We start from the raw sequence: 22237 nt of genomic DNA, 5'->3' as shown, positions 1-22237 counted from the left end.
AGCCCAGCTCTGCAGCTTATCTATGTCCCTCTGTAACTTGCAACATCCTTCCGCACTGTCCACAACTCCTCCGACTTTAGTGTCATCTGCAAATTTACTAATCCATCCTTCTACACCCTCATCCAGGTCATTTATAAAAATGTCAAACAACAGTGGCCCCAAAACAGATCCTTGCAGTACACCACTAATAACTGAACTCCAGGATGAACATTTCCCATCAACCAGCACCCTCTGTCTTCTTGCAGCTAACCAATTTCTGATCCAAACCGGTAAATCACCCTCAATCCCATGCCTCCATATCTTCTGCAATAGCTTACCATGGGGAACCTTATCAAACGCTTTACTGAAATCCATGTACACACATCAACTGCTTTACCCTCTCCCACCTCTGTAGTCACCTTCTCAAAGAACTCAATAGGTTTTGTGAGGCACGACCTACCCTTCACAAAACCGTGCTCACTATCCCTAATCAAATTATTCCTTTCTAGATTATTATAAATCCTATCTCTTATAATCCTTTCCAAAACCCAGCTTGCAGGTGCAGCAGGTGGTCAGGAAGGCGAATGGGATGCTGGCCTTCATCGCGAGGGGGATTGAATATAAAAGTAGGGAGGTCTTGCTGTGGCTGTATAGGGCATTGGTGAGGCCGCAGCTGGAGTACTGTGTGCAGTTTTGGGCGCCGTACTTACACAAGGATATTTTTGCCTTGGAGGGAGTGCAGAGGAGGTTTACTAGGCTGATGCCGGAGTTGAGGGGGTTGAGCTATGAGGAGAGGCTGAATAGATTAGGCTTGTACTCGTTAGAGTTTAGAAGAATGAGGGGAGATCTCATTGAGACGTATAAGATGATGAATGGGATGGATAGGATAGAGGTGGAGAGACTCTTCCCACTCAGAAAGGATAGTAGGACTAGGGGGCATAGCCTCAAGATAAAGTGGGGGGGCGGTTTAGAACAGAGTTGAGGAGGAACTTCTTCACTCAAAGGGTGGTTAATCTCTGGAATTCTCTGTCCGTTGAAGTGGTGGAGGCTGCCTCGCTAAATATTTTTAAGACGCGGGTTGATGGGTTTTTGATGAGAGAGGGGATTAAGGGTTATGGGGAGAGGGCGGGAATGTGGAACTGAGCCACGACAGATCAGCCATGATTTTATTGAATGGCGGGGCAGGCTCGAAGGGCTAGTTGGCCTACTCCTGCTCCTATTTCTTATGTTCTTATGTTCTTAAACTTTGCCCACAGCAGAAGTAAGGCTCACTGGTCCATAATTAGCAGGGTTGTCTCTATTCTGCTTCTTGAACAAGAAGACAACATTTGATACTCTCCAGCTTTCTGGCACTATTCCTGTAGACAATGACGACCTAAAGATCAAAGCCAAAGGCTCTGCAATCTCCTTCCTATCCTCCCAGAGAAACCTAGGATAAATCCCATCTGGCCCAGGGGACTTCTCTGTTTTCATATCTTCCATAATTGCAAACACCTCCTCCTTATGAATTTCAATCCCGACTAGTCTAATAGCCTTTTTCTCAGTATTCTCCTCGACAACATTATCTTTTTCCTGTGTGAATACTGATGAAAAATATTCATTTAGCGCTTCTCCTATCTGTTCAGACTCCATGCACAACTTCCCACTACTGTCCTTGACTGGCCCTAATCTTGCCCAAGTCATTCTTTTATTTCTGACGTACCTGTAGAAAGCTTTAGAGTTTACCTTGATCCTACCTTCCGAAGACTTCTCATGTCCCCTCCTGGCTCTTCTTAGCTCTCTGTTTAGGTCCTTCCTGGCTAAGTTGTAACTCTCAAGCGCCCTAACTGAGCCTTCACGTCTCATCTTGACATAAGTCTCCTTCTTCCTCTTCACAAGCGATTCAACTTCTTTAGTAAACCACGGTTCCCTCGCTCAACCACTTCTTCCCTGCCTGACAGGTACATACTTACCAAGGATACGCAGTAGTTGTTCCTTGAACAAGCTCCACATTTCAATTGTGCCCATCCCCTGCAGTTTCCTTCCACACCCTATACGTCTTAAATCTCGCCTAATTGCATCATAATTTCCTTTCCCCCAGCTATAACTTTTACTCTGTGGTATATACCTATCCCTTTCCATTGCTAATGTAAATGTAACTGAATTGTGGTCACTATCACCAAAGTGTTCACCTACTTCCAAATCTAACACCTAGCCTGGTTCATTACCCAGTCCCAAATCCAATGTGACCTCGCCTCCTGTTGGCCTATCTACATACTGTGTCAGGAAACCCTCCTGCACACATTGGACAAAAACTGACCCATCTAAAGTATTCGAACATTAGCTTCTCCGGTCAATATTTGTGAAGTTAAAATCCCCCATTACAACTACCCTATTACTTCTGTTCCTATCCAGAATCATCTTTGCAATCCTTTCCTCTACATCTCTGGAACTTTTCCGGGGGCTATAGAAAACTCCCATCAGGGTGACCTCTCCTTTCCTGTTTCTAACCTCAACCCATACTACCTCAGTTTATCCCACTAATTTTCCTAATCTACACATTTTGGACACTAATTGCAATTTAGCACAGCCAATCCACTTAACCTGCACACATTTGGACTGTGGGAGGAGATCAGAGCACACGGAAGAAATCCTTCCTTGAGGAGACTTCCTTGAGGAGAACATGCAAACTCCATATAGACAATCAACCAGAACTGGAATCGAACCTGGGACCCTGGCAGTGTAAGGCAGCAGTGCTAACCATTGTGCCACATGCCACCCTAATTATAGATTCATAGATACATTGCTCCTCACCCACAATGATGTTTTAAAGTCAAATACCCCTTCTCTTTAATAGCATACCTGACTTTGACCTCGACATTTCATATGTTGACATGTATCTAGATTTGTATTGTGATGATGCTATTGTGGTATTAATATAGCATACAGAGACCCTAGCTCTAAGCCAATGGCTTTTAATACAAGAGTCATTATTCTGTGTCATTCGCAAATTTGGTACAATTCTGTTTCATGTCCGGGTAACAAAATTTGCTGATGACACAAAGATGAGTGGAAAAGCAAATTGTGTGGAGGGTGTGGAATGTCTGCAGAGGGATCTGGATAGGCTGAGCGAGTGGGCAAGGACCTGGCAGATGGAGTACAATGTTAGCAAGTGTGAGGTTATCCACTTTGGCAGGATTAATAGTAGGAGGGATTACTATTTAAAGGGCGAAAAGCTACAGCATGCTACGGTGCAGAGGGACCTGGGGGTCCTTGTGCATGAGTCGCAAAAACCCAGTCTGCAGGTGCAGCAGGTGATCAAGAAGGCAAATGGTATGCTGGCCTTTATAACGAGGGGGATAGAATATAAAAGCAGGGAGGTCTTGCTGCAATTGTACAGGGCACTGGTGAGGCCGCAGCGAGAGTACTGTGTGCAGTTTTGGTCACCGCACTTGCACAAGGATATTTTGGCCTTGGAGGGAGTGCAGAGGAGGTTCACTAGGCTGATATCGGAGATGAGGGGGTTGGACTATGAAGAGAGACTAAATAGACTGGGTCTGTACTCGTTGGAGTTTAGAAGGATGAGGGGGGATCTTATAGAGACGTATAAGATAATGAAGGGGATGGATAGGGTAGAGGAAGAGAGATTCTTCCCGCTCAGAAAGGACAGCAGGACTAGAGGGCACAGCCTCAAGATAAGGCGGGGGGCAGCTTAGAACAGAGTTGAGGAGGAACTTCTTCACTCAAAGGGTGGTGAATCTCTGGAATTCTCTGCCCGTTGAAGTACTGGAGCCTACCTCGCTAAATATATTTAAGTCACGGGTAGATAGGTTTTTGACAGACAAGGGAATTAAGGGTTATGGGGGGAGAAAGTGGGAAAGTGGAACTGATCCACTTCAGATCAACCATGATCTTATTGAATGGCAGGGCAGGCTCGAAGGGCTAGATGGCCTACTCCTGCTCCTATTTCTTACGTTCTTATGTTCAACATTATGAACACTAATGGATGCTACAGTTATTGCCTTATTACAGCCATCATAGCACTAATTTACTGTGACCAGCTTGTAAGCAAACCTAGACACTGAGAAACAATTTTAAACAATCAATTAGGAAACAGTTTTGAATGGTGTTGTGACTTTAATGTAATTGCCACAAAATGGATGAAGAGAGAAAGTGGATGTTGACATGACAGGTTCAATAAGAAATTGCAATTAATCAATGCAACTTCCAAAACTCTGGTTTGAACAATGTTAGTGGATTTGAGGTGGTAGTTGTTCAGGCCTCTTACCAATGATCGAAGGAAAAAGCATCGCGCAGAATGGGACCATTCAACCGATCAGGCCCGTACTGACTCTCTGAAAGAGCTGCCAATTCTATCCATTTCCCTGCTCTTTCCCCATGGTCCTGTAAATTGTTTTTGCAAAATATTTTTTCAGTTTTCTTATGAGATTTCCCACTGACTTAGCTTTCACAACCGTTTCAGGAAGTGAGTTCTATATCATAGCAGCTCACTGCATAATAACATAATGGCAGTGTATAGTGTGAAGAATGAGAAGTTTGCACCTCTAAATGACTTATCAGGAACTTTTCCTGATCTAATAGAGAACTAGCACTGCAGACAAAATAGAAATGCAGCATTTGCAGGTGATGAGTTCTGTTTGAGAACTCTTCTGCTGGCATTCTAGCTCACAATGTAATAATCCTTTGATTTCTATCCTCTAGTAACACAACACTAACTTTGGAGACAGCAACATGATATATTAGAAGTTATACAATCATCAGCTCTCAAAATAGCACACCATGCCATGTATGAAAAGTGTGGGCACTAAATTCAGAACTGCTGAGATGGTGCTGTGCAAGCCACCTGGGACAGGCTGCATGTCCAGCCATTCCCAAGCAACTGCCAATGCTCATGCAGGCACCACAGTGTGCACAGGAGGCACCTGACCTGATGCCATCATGATATCACTCAGTTCTACCAGCTGATGTGAACTCAACTTCCAAATGTGGACCATGCAAATTCATTTTATATATTCACCTGTCACTCAATGAACAAGAGTTCAACTGTGAGAGGGGACCAGCATGAGTGTTATGTAGGAGCCAAGTACCCAACTTGCAGGTAAGATAATTTAGAATAACTTTTGCTCCTGCGAAGAGTGTGGAAGTACGCTGGGCTGTTTTTAGAAGTGTTGTGATGAGTTGCTGGATTTAGCAAGAAGTATTGCTGCATTCTCACATGAGGGCAGATTATTTGTTGACATGTCCATGCAAAGCGGTAACAAGTATGGGGGCTGCAGATGTAGAGGGCTATTAGAGAGGGCAAGCTCTGCACAAAGCCCTTTACTAGCTTGCAATCAGACTCTTTAATGCTTCTTTGCAGTGATAGGAGGCTGTTTGATATGCCATCCAAGGCACCCAGTATTTTTGTTTGCATGCCCATCAGTGTTCTCCTGTATGCCATCCAGTTGAGGTCCTTGTCTGAATCCTTCGCAGAACTCATCTGTGATCCCACCTTTCTATGAGTGGTACATGCATCATTTTTTTCCCAGAATGGTTGCTGCCCACTCATGCCTGGTAACTCGCTTAGCTGTACTAAGCTTTAAAATATGTGCATGGCAGTATCTGAACTAGTACACATGAGTCTCAAATCAAATGATGAGACCTCTTCATCGATACTCTGCTATTGCTTTCCTTCTTGGAGCTTCTGTGAATGGGGAAGCAGCAGTCCTTGTTTCTCTGAAACCTGAAGACAAGAAGGTGAAGATAGGTGTGAAGGAAGTGGAGTCAGTTAGAAAGTAAGAGATTTCATGATTAGCTGCTTGCCCATTACATTAGATAGTAGGATTAGTGTCAGTTGGGAGTTAAGAAAGGGCATAAGGCAGGAACATCATCATCCTCAATGTTTTCAGCAATGCCAATGGCTGTGTTGCAGCTGGGACCATGATGTTGGGAGCTTTGTCTCGCATTAGGATCAGGAGATGCAAGTGTCCTCGTCCTTGCCAATTCTGTTCTGCTCCCTTTATTATGTGCCACCTTCTTCTGTAAGAAACAAGACAGATTATCAGTGATTATGCAGCACTGTGTTTGTGTGATGTCCTTCCCAAAACTGAATAGCTGAGGTTTGTGGAAGCAACATGAGCTGGGTGTGAGGCTGATATCATTGGAATATATATGAGGGTACCATTGAGAATTTGGATGTCGGGCATGAGTCCTGAGTGCCAGGGAGTGCTGACAGGTGAGTGATGGAGGTGTGGTGCATTGAGGAGTTAACAGGCCAATGAAGTGGTGAGTGAGAGAGATCATGTTAAAACGCATTCACTGACCTTGACAACCTACTTGAGGTCATTAGACTTCTTGTAGCACCAATGTCTATAACTGATCTCTCTATCTACCTGCTACTGATCCCTCTGAGTACAGTCCTTGAAGACCTTTTGCCCCACTTCCCACCATCCCTTGGAATACAGAGACTCTTCTGCTGTCCATTTCCAGCATTAAGGCCGCTAATGTCACATCTGTGACTCAGGAGTCCTCTTTCTGCCATGGCTTTCCATTTTTCTTGTTTAAAATTGCAACAATAGTATTCAGCAGCAGTATCCTTATATTCAATGAAGTTCACCTTTAAGAGGGATATAATTTTTTTTTTACGTGTGTCACAAATAGGCTTACCTTAACACTGCAGCCAAGTTACTGTGAAAATCCTTTAGTAGCCACCCTCCGGCGCCTGTTTGGGTATACTGAGGGAGAATTTAGCACTGCCAATGCACCTAACCAGCAGGTCTTTCAGACTGTGGGAGGAAACCGGAGCACCCGGAGGAAGTTCACACAGATGCATGGAGAATGTACAGACCATGCCCTGCCAAGTTGACTGATGTGTGCACAATCACCCCAGGTCCTACTGCTCCTATGCCTTCTTTATACTTGTACTTGTACATTCACTTTGCATTGCCTCTCCTCCTTCTTCCTACCAACCAGATTCACTTCACATGTCTTTGCATTAAGTTTCAACTGTCACTTTGAACTCTAATTGAAGCAGTAGGTCAGGACATGTACTGAGAGTGGACCATTCCATCCCCTTTGCCTGCTAAGCTATTCAGTTAGGTCATGATTCATGTATGCCTCAACTGCATTTATTTGCCTTTGCTTCAGTGATCCAAGCCAGGAATCAAACCCAGGTCCCTGGCACTGCGAAGCAGCAGTGCTAATCATTGGGCCACTATGCTATAATGTCTTTAAGAAGAGAAGCTGACTGCACCATATACTATTGGCACAGCTTGCTCAGTCCAGCATCAATGTGAACACTGCTCAGACCAATGCTGCAATCAGACAACTGAGGAGGCAGCTCCAAACTTGCCTGCAGCCTACTTCTACCTCAACAGATGTGGGAAGATTGCAAATTGCAATACTACCCAAACAACGCGTGCTCAACTTTTAGTCCTGTATATCACAGTTATGATCAATTGGCTCAATTTCACATTCATAAAACAATTACCAGAGAGATGTCTTTTTCTTAAAAAGGGGGCAGAGATTGACAAACAGTTGATAATTTGGGAAAACTCCTTAAGTAGCAATTTTAGAATCACGGAATCCTAGAATGGTTACAGCATAGAAGGAGGCTACTCAGCCCATCGTACAATGCTAACTCTGTCAAAACAACTCATCTAGTCCCATTCCCCCGCCTTTTCAAAGTAACCCTGAAAGCTTTTCCTTTTCAGATAAAGATCCAATTCCCTTTTGTAAACTAAGATTGAATTTGCCTCCACCACATTCTCAGTATGCATTCCAGATCCCAACCACTGACTCCATAAAAGATTTTCTTCTGTGCTATTGTTTCTTTTGCCAATTATCTTAAATCTGTGTCGTTTGGTTTTTGACCCTTCCACCAATTGGAGCAGTTTCCCCTTATCTATTCTTGTCCAGGCCTCCTATGAATTTGAACATCCAAATCAAATCTCCTCTTAACTTCTCTTATCCAAGGAAAACAGCCCCAACTATCCCAACGTATCCATGTAATTGAAGTTCCTCACCCTTGGAACTATTTTTATGCATCTTTTCTGCACCTTCTCTATTGCCTTCACATCTTTCCTAAAGTGTAATACTTAGAACTGGATGCAACTTGAGGCTGAATTAATGATTTACACAGGTTTATCACAATTTCCTTGCTTTGTACTCAGTGCCCCGATTAATAAAGTCTGAAATCCAGTATGCTTCATTAATTGCTTTCTCACCCTGCCCTGCCAAGTTGACTGATGTGTGCACATACACCCCAGGTCCTACTGCTCCTACGCCCTCTTTACACTTGTACCATTTACTTTGTATTACCTCTCCTCTTTCTTCCTACCAAATGGATTCACTTCACGCGTCTTTGCATTAAGTTTCAACTGTCACTTTGAAATCTAATTGAAGCAATAGGCCAGAACATGTAATCAGAATAGACCATTCCATCCCCTTTGCCTGCCAAGCTATTCAGTTAGGTCATGGTTTATGTGTGCCTTAACTGCATTTACTTGCCTTTGCTTCTTATCCTTTGATGCCTCCTAACAAAATGTTAATCTCAGCCTTGAAGGCTATAATTTCCAGGGAAGGAGAGAATTATAGATTTGCACCAATCTTTGTATGAAAAATTGCTTCCTTTGCAGAGATAATTTGTGTGGTCCTTTCCAGTCATTATTAGTATGTTTGTGTGTAGGGTGTGTGTATCTCCTTACCTTCAGAGTGATTTTTCTAGTTCAAAATAAATTCCAGTAGAGGCTTTTTGGTGATTAGATTGGCACTAAATGATCGAATCACTCATCTCACTGAGTATCACACACAGGTTAGATGCAGAAGAAGTGTCAGCTGTAATTATATAAATGGAATTTATAACTTGGACTTTATAACAATACAGGCTGATGCCTTCTTGTTTGAGCTGATACTTTGGTTGGCATGAAGGACTGAAGCCATGAGGCTGCAAAGCTTCTTGATAACAAATAGCCAATAATGTAGCATTTACTTTTCCGGTGGTGTTGACTTCACATGATGAGATAGACATGCAAAGGTGAATCAGCCTTGTGGGTGATGGTACAGAAGTTCCAGCAGGAGCAGTGTTAATGGGAACCAGGTGTTCAATCTGGACAGAGCTCCTTTTCTGTAAGCTGATAGTTAGATGGTAAATAGCAGATTGAGCTTTGCATTTAATCAGAGCACTGTTACTGGTTCCACAACTGCCCTGCTGTTGTCCCTTAATAGAGATCCATGTCACAAGATTCCCACCAATCTATACCGTCTTTGACAAAGGATGTGATTATCTCATCAGGGTTCCCAAGATTGTTCAATGTCTTTATCATTAAGAATTAAAAGGAAGGCTATGGAATCCTTTGTCTCAGCAGATGAGCAGACAGCTATTGGCCAGCTTGGGTTCTGAAATGCAGATGGTCTTTATATAATTGCCTTTGAATTTGGCCTGTAGCTATCAAGAGGTAACAATAGGAGTTTCCCTGATACTGCCAGGTAGCTCCTTTTGTTCAGGGGTCACAGACAGATAACGGTTCAGTGATTTTAAGGATCGTTGTTCGGTTTTAACATTTTAAAAATAGACTTGAGGATATCTATGTATATTTTACAAAACATACACGTTAAATTTTCCTTCAGTGTACCTGAACAGGTGCTGGAATGTGGCGACTAGGAGATTTTAACAGTAACTTCATTGCAGTGTTAATATAAGCCTACTTGTGACACTAAATGAATTTTAAAAAAAGGTCATCCCTAATCTCCTAAACTAAAGGAAATGCATGGGAACTTATAGATATCATTTAGATTTCTTACGCTTCAGAGATTCTTGTGCAGATTCACACATGCTTGCATCAATCTGATGAATCGGTGCTTTAGGCCTCTCCAAAGCCAATGTACTCTTCCTGAGGTGATGCACAGAACTGAATACAGTGTTCCAGATGGTGTCTAAGCACAATCTCTTCACCACTTCCCTTTGTTTTCCAGCCTCTGTGTGAAAAAGCCAACATTCCATCAGCCTTTTTGACTGATTTTTGTTGAGCCATGACTTAAAAGAATAGCCAGTTTAATTTCACTTGAGCAACATGTCGCAGTGTTGTTTTGGCAAAAAGAGGAAGCTGCATAATAGAAGACTGTGGGGGGAGGATGGCAAGATGTATGGTGGAGGTAAATGGGAGATGTAAACAAACTAACCTGTGAATTTTATGTTACAGTGTGATGAAAACAGCACTTTCAGTAACCATGGGCTGTACCTGGGTCTCCCCTGCTGTAAAGAGGACTTCAATGGCTGCCCCAACATCCCATCCAGTCTCATATTTCAGCGAAGCACCAAGGAGTTATTTTGGATTTCAACACTACTCTCATCTACTAAACTAACTCAGAATGGTAGTATTGAACCATTTTTTACTATTTTCCAGAGTTCTCAATGTTGATCTAGGAAGTGTTTCTTTCTTACACCACACTTACAGATATATGCCCTGATACAAGAGCCCTTGCACATTAGTATATAAAGGCTTGATATGATCATCTCAGATTTGTCTTTGTTATCTTAGTGGCAGTCTTAATGTGTTTGCCTTCCAGTGGAATACCAGAGAGTGCAATTTCAAGCTAATATATTAAATGGTCATACACAAGTATCACATGGCATAATTTCAAGGCTAATGATTCTGCCTGTGCATGTTGATGTTACATTTAATGCTTCAGCTATCTTGTATTTTTAACAGTGCATTGGGGGAGGGAAGTGCTTGTATGCTGAGCACGGAACTATAGGTGATGCCTTATTTTTTTCCAGGAATGCTTTTAGTTTTTATTGTTATTCTGTGCAGACTGGGGCGTTATGAGGCCTGAAATGCTATCAGTAAGAGAGCTTAAATATAGTATAACCAAAGTTTAACCACAATTGATGGTGTACTTTTATGGACAATAAGTATAACGAAATTAAAAACTCATTTTCAAAATATGTTGCCCAAATATTTGTCAAGATCAGTGGAGAAAACTGGTTCTGATTGAATAAAATGAGCATTACTTCCCAGGATGTTAGACTGGGCTGCCTCCATCTTGGTGTTAAAATCTGGATGTTGATAGACATTTGAGCACTTCCTATTCTGGAGGGTGGTACTGTGACACCTTTTCAATGTAACATATTAACATCCTAGAGTTTGATGATTCTTTTGAGACTGGATTGAACAATACACAATTGTACATATTCATGGTAGACTTTTTGTGCAACAAGATAGCAGTATCTTTCAGCCATAAAGGTGGAAATTTTGACTTGAAGAAATGCATGAGGTGGAATGGCCTGTTAAAACCAACCAAAATGTGAGGATATTGGGAAGAGGATTTGAAACTTTTGTCTTGTTGACATTTAACAAGAGCATGTTACGCTGCTTGTACGTGACCCATTCAGGAAAATTGGGCTTACCTATTGGCATATGTTCTAACTGGGGCCATATTTCCATACGCTTTTAAATTTACTCTCGTGCCCACATACTTATCAAGCTTCCTAAGGCTCTCCAGTGAAAGAAAGGCTAGAATACAATGGTAAAATGAAGGAATCTGAATAAAACTCAAGGAAATATTTAGTACTCAAAGCTGCCTTCTTAAGTAATAAAGGGAAAGGGTTTGTCCATTTACTAAGCATTTACTTTCCACTTCGAAAGTTTTCTGAATTACTTTAGGATGGGTGATATCTTGGCTGTCTTAGATTGCACCTTGGACAAGAGACAATAGATTAGCAAAGCAGCAGTAGCCTTTTGTTAAGAGGAGAGCAGTGGAACAATGCATATTACATGAAACAGTACCCACACACAGGTGTATAAGCAGAGATAGAGTTTCCTTGACATGTCCAAATAGTTTTCTGGGGGACTTAGGTTATCATGTTAGTTGGTTACACACATCTGTAGAATCCTGGATGAAGATATGATCCCTGGTCAAAGTCACCAGCACGCTCAAAATTTTGACTCTAAGAACTTTCAGGGATCTACCAGAGATATATCCAGGAATAATGTGTAAGAAAGGTGACTAATGGGTTGTTTGCCAGCGCCAGCAATTATGTGAACTCTACTGATGGTGATGTCGATCGGAATGACTGGGCATTTAGGATTGCAGCTATGACTGACTTCCCACAGATGCAAGACATCATTAATGATACAAAGTGGCAATCTGCGTATCCCAGATCATTCAGGAATATTTGTGAACTCTAAGGATTTCCATTTAATCATTGTCCACCTGAGGAATAACCACAAAAAGATACTCCTGTAGGTATGTGCAGATTCCTGAGGAGCTGCCATGATTTTATCATTCTTCAAATGTCCAAGCTCCCTGACTTTACACCCAGAAAGAGGTTTCACAACACCACATTGAAGTCCAACAGGTTTATTCAGTAGCATAAGCCACTAGCTTTCGGAGCGCTGCCCCTTCATCAAGTGAGTGGAATTTCAGTTCACAAACGGGGCATATAAAGACACAAAGTCAATTTACAAAATAATGGTTGGAATGTGAGTCTTTACAGCTAATCAAGTCTTAAAGGTACAGACAATGTGAGTGGAGAGAGTGTTAAGCACAGGTTAAAGAGATGTGTATTGTCTCCAGATAGGACAGTTAGTGAGATTTTGCAAGCCCAGGCAAGTTGTGGGGGTTACAGATAGTGCGACATGAACACAAGATCCCGGTTGAAGCCATCATCATGTGTGCGGAACTTGGCTATAGTCTCTGCTCAGCAACTCTGCGCTGTCGTGTGTCATGAAGGCCACCTTGGAGAACGCTTAACGAAAGATCAGAGGCCAAATGCCCGTGACCGCTGAAGTGTTCCCCAACAGGAAGAGAACACTCTTGCCTGGTGATTGTCGAGCGGTGTTCATTCATCTGTTGTTGCAGTGTTTGCATGGTCTCCCCAATGTACCATGCCTTGGGACATCCTTTCTTGCAGCACATCAGGTAGATGACATTGGCCAAGTTGCAAGTGTATGTACCGTGTACCTGGTGGATGCTGTTCTTACGTGAGATGATGGCATCCATGTCGATGATCTGGCACGTCTTGCTGAGGTTGCTGTGGCAGGGTTGTGTGGTATTGTGGTCACTGTTTTCCTGAAGGCTGGGTAGTTTGCTGTGGACAATGGTCTGTTTGAGGTTGTGCAGTTGTTTGAAGGCAAGAAGTGGGGGGGTGGGGATGGCCTTGGTGAGATCCAACTCGGCCAATGTTGTCTACCTGATACACTGCAGGAAAGGATGTCCCAAGGCATGATACATTGGAGAGACCACTCAGACGTTATGATAATGGATGAATAAACACTGCTTGACAATCACCAGGCAACAGTGTTCTCTTCCTGTTGGGGAATATTTCAGCAGTCATAGGCATTCGGCCTCTGATCTTTGGGTAAGTGCTTTCCAAGGTGGCCGTCATGACACACGACAATGCAGAGTCGCTGAGCAGATAGCCAAGTTCCGCACACGTGAAGATGGCCTCAACCGGAATGTTGGATTCATGTCACACTATCTGTAACCCTCATGACTTGCCTGGGCTTGCAAAACCTCATTAATTGCCCTGGCTGGAGACAATACACATCTCTTTAACATGTGCTTAACCCTCTCTCCATTCACATTTTCTGTACCTTTAAGACTTGATTACCTGTAAAGACTCGCATTCCAACCATTATTTTGTAAATTGAGTTTGCGTCTTTATATGCCCTGTTTGTGAACTGAAATCCCACTCACCTGATGAAGAGGCAGCGCTCCAAAAGCTAGTGACTTGTGCTACCAAATAAACCTGTTGGACTTTAACCTGGTGTTTGAGACTTCTTATTGTGTTTACCCCCAGTCCAACGCCAGCATCTCCACATCTTTGCACCCAGAAGCATACATAACAAGTGGCTGCATGGAGACAAGAGATACTCACTTCAAATGTAGATGACACTGATCAGAAAGCTAACCAATAAAGCCAAAAAGCATTGCAATGAATAGAGGCATGCTGAATATCCTCTTCAAGTGCCTGCAAAGATCTTGAGGCGCCTTTAAAGATGCACCAACCAGGGTGTGCAGCATGGCCATGAGTCTTGTGTTCTGAATAACATTGCATAGCAGTGAGACCTAGAATCACGGAAACCCTACAGTACAGAAAGAAGCCATTTGTCCCATCAAGTCTGCACCGACCACAATCCCACCCAGGCCCTACTTCCATATCCGTACATATTTTACCCACTAATCCCGCTAATCTATGCATCTCAGGACACTAAGGGCAATTTTTTTTAGCATGGCCAATTAACCTAACTCGCATATCTTTGGACTGTGGGAGGAAACTGGAGCACCCGGAGGAAACCCGCACAAACTCCACACAGGCAGTGACCCAGGAATTGAACCCAGGTCCCTGGATCTGTGAAGCAGCAGTGCTCATCACTGTGCTACCATACCGCTCAAGATCTGAACCTGAACAAGACACAGGTTCTTTGTAGATGATTCCAAGGAAGAGGAAGAAGACAAAGAGGAGAAAAGTGATGCAAGCAAGGCAGCATCAGTCACTTTCAGTGCTGCCAGGGTAACCTTATTAATACATGCATATAGATAAAAGCAAAATACTGTAGATGCTGGAATCTGAACCAAAAAACACAAAATGCTGGAAAATCTCAGCAGGTCTGTCAACATCTGTGGAGAAAGAATAGAGCCAATGTTTTGAGTCAAGGTGACTCTTTGTCAGAGCTGCAGGTGTTCAGTTGATAAATACGGTGCATTTAGTGACGATGATGATCGGGGGAGTGTTATGATCCTTGGCCAGATCCCTAAGTTGTTGGTAGGATTCAGATAGGGACCAATAATATTTTGTTTAAAGTAGACAAAGCTTGAGATTCAAGACACTTCCTAATAGAATAAAGCCATGATATTCCATGGATTTTGAACAACAAAAATAAGTTTTACCATACAAAGTCAGAAAAATAAAACCATTTACGAAATCTATCTGTTGCTCCAACATTCAGGGTAAATCTTAGGTACATATGAATTAACAAGGCACTATGGTTAATAAACTGCACAATAAATGACAGATGCAGCCAAAGCAGATTCCGTGATATTAAATATTAAATTTATTGCATGTTGCCTGGTCCTTGTAAGGGTTTGGTCACGTGGTCAGTCCATGATGTCATTGGCTACTTTGCATGCTTTATTCAATATAGATCCAGCCACTGCAGAGTAAACAGCTACCTGATAAACCTCTTATGTTATTACACATAAAACCCATGTACTATCACTTCCTATTCTTTTATCCGGCAACAAATGCTATAGATATAACAGGATCAAAAGAAAACGGGCAGTGAGGAGTGGATTTTAATTCTTCAACTGAAAAGAAAGATAAGAAGAATTGAAATAGCACTTAACATCAGAAGAGACAGAAAGTCCTGACTTTGGACAAAATTAGTAACAGACATCTGATATCAGACCGGTAAGGTGATGGACAGAAAAGAAGGCTGCTAGATTATTAAACTAGCACCGTGAGGAGGGCAGGCTGCAGATCTCACCATATGAAATGTTGGAATAGGCATGGAGGTAGAGTGGGAGAGAAAAGGGTTTTACACTGCAGTAAGTCTTCAGAAAAAAATAGCTGCTACATTTGGCTCCCACTGCCATAGAATTTTGATCAAAGACGCTGTTGTACAATTTGCAGTGCTAGTAAAAAATGGCAGGAAATTTTGGCAGCATTCGGCCATTTAAGGAAGAATCAGATAATTGGAAGGAGAATAGAAAGATTTCACCATTATATCCATGCCAATACAAACCCGAGGATATTGTAGCCCCTGTTTTCCTAAGCACCCTTGCAGTAAAACTTCTAATCTAATATGGAGCTTGTTTCAACCTAAGAAATATGGTAGTAAAATTCATCAAGAACTAACCAAAATTTTGCCCTAAGACAATTTATCATAGCGGAGCATTTTCATTTGCATAAAAGGAATCAATTAGATGGAGAAAGCATCACACTGTTTGCCATGATCCTGAAGCACCTCGTGGAATATTGTGAATTTGGTGGCTCTTTGGATGTTAATATCTGAGACAGACTTGTTTGTGGCCTTGGAAATAAAGCTATACAGGGAAGATTGGGGTGGCATGTTAGAACTGCTGCTTCAGAGCTGTAGGGTCCTGGGTTCGATTCCCGGCTTTGGTCACTGTGTGGAGTTTGCACATTCTCCTCATGTCTGCGTGGGTTTCCTCTGGGTACTCTGGTTTCCTCCCACAATCCAAAGATGTGCAGATTAGGATGATTGGCCATTCTAAGAATTGCCCCTTAGTATCTAGGGATGCGTAGGTTAGAGGGATTAGTGGGTGTAATATGTAGGGATATGGGAGTAGGGCCTGGGTGGAACTGTGTTCGGTGCAGACTCGATGGGCCGAAGGGCTTCTTTCTGCACTGTATGGTTCTATGTTCTATTATTAACAGAATGGAATTTAGAGTTAAAAACAGCATTGAGCTTGCTGCAAAAGAGGCTTCTCAGTTAGGAGTAGGCATGAGAATCCATGACATGGACACCAACCAGAGGAAGCCAATTCAGCAACAGGCATGTCACCGCTGTATAAAAATGGGTCATTCACAGGCTGAGTGCTGGAGTAAGAACAGCCAATGCAAAAATTGTAGCAGGATTTGTCACATAACCAGGGCTTGCTGGAAGAAAACAACTTCTGCAGAAAAGAGTGTCTCTTAAAAACAACCCTGATATACCAAAGAAAGAAAATAGAACAAATTTCAGCAAACAAATTTATAAGATGGAAAAAAACAAGATAAATAAAGAGCCAACACATAAGGTTAATGAAGAATTAAAGCTGAATGTATGATCGACTCAAGATGAATCACACTGATTTTGGGTAATTCCAAAATTGAATGGGAAATCAACCAGAATGGAGGTCAACACAGGACCTACAAAGAAGAAAGTAGATCTGAGCACCTTAGAGGATACATCACTATCAAAATAGTGTTAAATGGGCTAACGTAAAGCTGTCTCTCCACGTTATCCAAGGACACTTTCCAGCTCTCTTTGGTCATTCTTGGCTAAAGAAGATAAAGTTGAATTGGAATGCTGTGAACCAATTCATGGATTCTAGCACAAACTTGCAAAACATCTCAGAGAAATATAATAGTGAATTCAAAGATGCACAGATCAATGGAAGGAGATCAAGCGTCACGCAAGATTAAACCAAATCTAAGAATCTCAAGATCAGAGCTGTACCTCATGCTAAATGTTCAAAGGTAGAATCAGAATTGAAGAGTCTTAGAAGGTGTAACTATTAGTGACTGGGAAACCCCTATAGGGCCTATAATGAAACGGGGTGGCACTGTAAGTATTTGCAGAGATTCCAAAACAAGTCTGTGCAGAGCAATGTCTGTTATCATTGATTGGGGATTTGTTTGCTGACCAGCAGGAGGACAGAAGTTCAGCAAATTCAACTTTTCGCAGGCTTACTTACAAACGAATGTTGCAACTGAATCTCAATACCTGCTTATCATCATCACTCATAAAGGCCTTTTCCATTGCAATTGATTACCTTTTAGAATTGCACCAGCACCTGATTTATTTCAATGGTCCATGGGCCAGATCTTAAACTGGGGGTACAATGTTATCTTGATAACATCTTAATTATGGGCTCAAATGAACAAGAAGATTTATTAATCTTGAACTAAAAATTTATGTAATTTTGATAATATTTTCAGCTGAATAGTTTTCATGTCAGGAAAGACAAACCTGACTTCTTCCAGACATCTATCCAATATCTAGGCTATGTCATTGTCATCAAAGGTTTACTCAAAACACCAAAGAAGATGGAAGCTATTATGGAAGCTCCATGACCAATTAACATAACACAGTTGAGATCATTCCTTGGGTTAATAAACTATTATGGGAAGTTCATCTCAAACTTAGAAACCATACTTAAACTACTACTGAACGTGTCACGCATTAAACAAGTACCAAATGGGCACCAGATTGCAAAAAAGTTTACAACACAGCCAAACAAGCACTGAAAAACTCAGAAGTATTGGCTCATTTGAATGCAGCATTGCCACTACAACTGGTCAGACCCCACTTGGAGTACTGTGCTCAGTTCTGGTCCTCTCATTACAGGAAGCATGTGGAAGCCATTGAAAGGGTGCAAAGGAGATTTACAAGGATGTTACCTGGATTGGTTGGCATGTCTTATGAGGATAGGTTGAGAGAGCTCAACCTTTTCTTCTTAGAGAGACGAAGGATGAGAGGGGACTTGATAGAGGTGTATAAGATGATGTGAGGTATTGATCAGGTGGACTCTCAGAGGCTTTTCTCCAGGGCTGAAATGGCTGCCGCAAGAGGACACAGGTTTAAGGTGCTGGGGAATAGGTACAAGGAGATGTCAGGGGTAGTTTTTCGCTCAGAGGGTGGTGGGTGAGTGGAATTGGCTGCTGTCGGTGGTGGTGGAGGCAAATTCGTTAGGGTCTTTTAAGAGACTTCTGGATGAGTACATGGGACTTAATAGGATTGAGGGTTATAGAGATAAGATTGGCGCAACTTGTGGGCCGAAGGGCCTGTTTGTGCTGTTGTTTTTCTATGATTCTAACTTGCCTGTGATGCATCAACACTGTTGGAGTGGTGGTGTGAGCCATGCTATCTTTTGGAGAAGAAAGGTTTTACATCACATTCCCTAACAAGCGCTGAATCAAGCTATACAGATTTGGAAAAAGAAGCACTGAGCATTATTTTTGGAATAAGAAAGTTCAATTAGTATTTTTATGGTCATCACTTCACATTGTTGACAGATCACCAACCCTTAAATACCGTCTTCGGGTTGTACAAGCTATTCTGTCGCTCGTTGCAAGCAGACTTCAGTGATGGTCATTAACACTGCAACACATTTGTACAAAATCAAATATCATCAAGCTTAAAACTATGCCAATGCAAATGCATTTTCATGTTTACTTTTCCGTGCTGGACATGTACTACTAAGTGGTGTTTCCAATATCTTTTACTTTTCATAGAACAAATGGTCAGTGATAATGGACCACAATTCATGGCTCAAGAGTTCAAAGACCATCTAAAGAAGAGTCATATCCAATAGATAGAATCATCACCTTCGACAAATGGTTTAGCCAAAAGATTTGTCCAGTCTTTGAAGCATGTATTGAAAACCTGCAAGGACCAAGGTTCATTAAATTGCCATCAAATCAGTTTCTTGGTGACATTTTGCAACACCACACATGTGACAACACAAAATTCTCCAGCTTTACTACTCACAAAGAGAAAGCTAAGAACCACTTTCAATTTACTCATACCACAGGAGGCTTCTGAAATAGTGGAAAAGAATCGGCAGTTACAAATCCAATGATGGGAAGGTCATTCAAAGTGACATCTATTTCAACAAAGAGAATAAATTTTGGTCTGTGGTGAAACCACCAAAGAAGTGAATTCCTGCAACTCGGTTTTGGTTCAACCTGGTCCAATCTTGTATACTGTACAAACAAAAGATGAGTTAGTCTGGAGACAATGCACAGATCAGTCAGTTATTGGCTACACACACCAATGTGTTATCAATAATAGTGCCAGAACTACCTCATGCTGTACCACCTTCCATTCCACCAGAGATGACAAACATGACTTCAGATGAGACAGCCAACCCTGAGATCATTGACAGACTAATTGCTAACCTACCTTCTGCAAAAGAGACGATTATACCTTCCAGGTGGAAACATCTGCTTCAAACTCTGAGCGTACTTCACAGGTCAAGGACAATTAGAATCCTGAAGTACACAGGCATCCAGTGAGGAATAGACACTCTCCAGATTGCCATTCCTACTAACTGTGTTATAATTATTGCTTGCCAGTGCGTATATATGTTTTCTGATGACTATGTAAGGGTATCATGGTTATTCAATATTAGGGAACCTTAAGTAAAGAGAGAAGGATAGTTTAAAAGTTATTGTGTGGGCATGGGCCCGTTAAGGATTTGATCATATGGTCAGTCTGTGATGTCATTAGCTAATTTGCGAGCTTTATTCAGTCTGGATGCAGCCACTGTGGAATAAACAGCTACCTAATAAACCTGTTCTGTTGTTACAAACAAAAACTCACGTGCTATCACTTTCTATTCTTTGATCCTGCAACAAGTAGTCCAATTATAACACATGGCTTTCTCAACAATTTACCCAAATGTTAGGCATATTGTGAGTTAACCAACTTACTAAAACTATGTCTCCCTCACGAGGATTTTCAATCTTCACCTTAAAAGGTCTCACCTCAGAATTCTTTCTAAAGGTCAGTTCAACTCATGACAGCCCACCTCGTATGGATTCAGTCTTACCTCATGAGATTCCGTTCTCCTGAATTCCCAGGATCACTCAAGCATCAACTTACATACACTGTTTCAACTCTTCGGCTATGCCAAGTAGAGCATTATGTTCCAAAAGAATACCTTTGCCTGAGTGATCGCAGCACAGAGTCACTAATCTTCAACTGCCTTCTTGGATTTTCAGGGCTTCCTCTTCGCCCGCCTCAATAACCAAAGCTTCTGATCCCCTCAGCCATTTTCTCTAATCGGAGCCTGTTTCTCTGCTGTTCTCATTTTCTTGACATAACTGGAACCTGTTTCAATTCTCTGTCTTTGTTCCTTACCTGGGACTTCCTTTTGGGTCCACATAGGTACCAATGACATAGGTAGAACTAGGAAAGAGGTTCTGCTCAGGAGTATGAGCAGCTACAGGTTAAATTAAAAATTCAAACCTTAAAGGTAATAGTCTCTGGATTACTGCCTCAGCCTTGAACAAATTGATGTAGGGTAAATCAGATTGGAGTTGAATGCATGGCTCAAAAATTGGCGCAGAAGAAATGGGTTTTGATTCATGGGGCACTGGAACCAGTACTGGGAAAAGTGAGAGTTGAACCTTTAGGATTATCTTCACTTGAACGATGTTGGGACTGTGTTCTGGCAAATCATACAGCTAGGAGAGAGAAAAGGCTTGTGGAACTAAATAGTTTTTTGAAATTCATTTATGGGATGCTGCTGGCTGGCCAGCATTTATTGCCCATCCTTAGTTGCCCTTGAGAAGGTGGTGGTGAGCTACCTTCTTAAATCACTGCAGTCCATGTGCTGTGGGTTGACCCACAATGCTGCTAGGGATGGATTTTGACCCAGCAAATGCAAAGCAACAGCGATATATTTCCAAGTCAGGATGCTGAGTAGCTTGAGGGGAACTTTGCAGGTGGTGGTGTTTCTATGTATCTACTGCTCTTGTCCTTCTATGGGTTTGGAAGGCGCTGTCTAAGTATCTTTGGTGAATTGCTGCAGTGCATTCTGTAGATAAAATAGTAAAAAATAGTGGAGGCAAGGGAACAAGTTTGGAAAGATGTGATACGATAAATAAAGAAGACAAGGCAAAACAGAAAGGTAGTAATAACTGAAATGAGAATCAGAGAGTGGCAAGAAGCATCAGAAAGTAGAAAGAAAGCTACAAGTGCAGCAACAGATAACGTTAGAAGTTACAATAAAAGTAAAGTAACAAAACTAAAAGCTCACTATCTGAATGCACATAAAATTCATGACAAAACAGATGAACTGAAAGCACAATTAGAAATAAATATGTATGATCTGATAGTCTTTACAGACTCATGGCTGCAGAATGACAAAGACTGAGAATATTCAAATAATTTTTAGTAAGTGCAGGAAGCTAGGAAAAGGTGGAGGGGTAGCTCTGTTAATTAAGAAAGAATGGAAACAGAAAACATAAAACTACAGACCAGTCAGCTTAATATCTTTAATAGGGAAATTTGTGGAATTATTATTAAGGAGGTTAGAAAATTGCTGTGCAAACAAGCAAATTCAAAAGTTTTGTGAAAGGGAATTGTGTTTTATCAGAATTCTTCGAGGAAATAACTAGTGACATGGATAAGGGGAAAGATTATTACGCAAAATAAGGGCTCATGGTGTAGCGAGAAACATATTAACATGGATGGATAATTGGTTAGCTAACCAGAAGCTGAGAGTAGGGATAATTTTTTTGTTCAGATTGGCAAGATGTAACAGGTGGAGTGCCACAGCGATCTGTGCTTGGGCCTCAATTGTTCAGAATTTATAGTCGAGATCTTCTGGCTGTTCACTCCCCGCGGTGGGTTTCCCAGCACTGTGGGGTGGATTCAGTGGGAAACCCCATGGACAGCAACAGGACCAGATGATATTGCTGTCGACCAGTGGCAGGCTGCCTCCTGCCACCAAGAAACACACTGTGTGGAGGCCAGAGAATCTTGCACTATATCAAAGACTTGGATGAGAAAACCAATTGTTGCTAAATTTGCTGATGACG

The 22237-nt window shown here is 41.9% G+C and overlaps 1 protein-coding gene across 5 annotated transcripts in view; it reads left to right on the top strand.

The window, feature by feature from the left end:
- Positions 1-22237, top strand: part of dock3 (dedicator of cytokinesis 3) — a 965674-nt gene that overhangs the window by 634808 nt on the left and 308629 nt on the right. For all 5 annotated transcript variants that reach the window (XM_080184500.1, XM_080184509.1, XM_080184492.1 and 2 more), the window contains one exon: positions 10158-10329. In XM_080184500.1, the coding sequence (XP_080040626.1) occupies positions 10158-10329 (172 nt within the window). The remainder of the gene's footprint in view (positions 1-10157; positions 10330-22237) is intronic.

Source organism: Carcharhinus amblyrhynchos, chromosome 3 (genome assembly GCF_965287045.1).
Source record: "Carcharhinus amblyrhynchos chromosome 3, sCarAmb.v2.hapA, whole genome shotgun sequence".
Classification (NCBI taxonomy): domain Eukaryota; kingdom Metazoa; phylum Chordata; class Chondrichthyes; order Carcharhiniformes; family Carcharhinidae; genus Carcharhinus; species Carcharhinus amblyrhynchos.
This window is presented reverse-complemented; position numbering and strand designations above follow the sequence as displayed.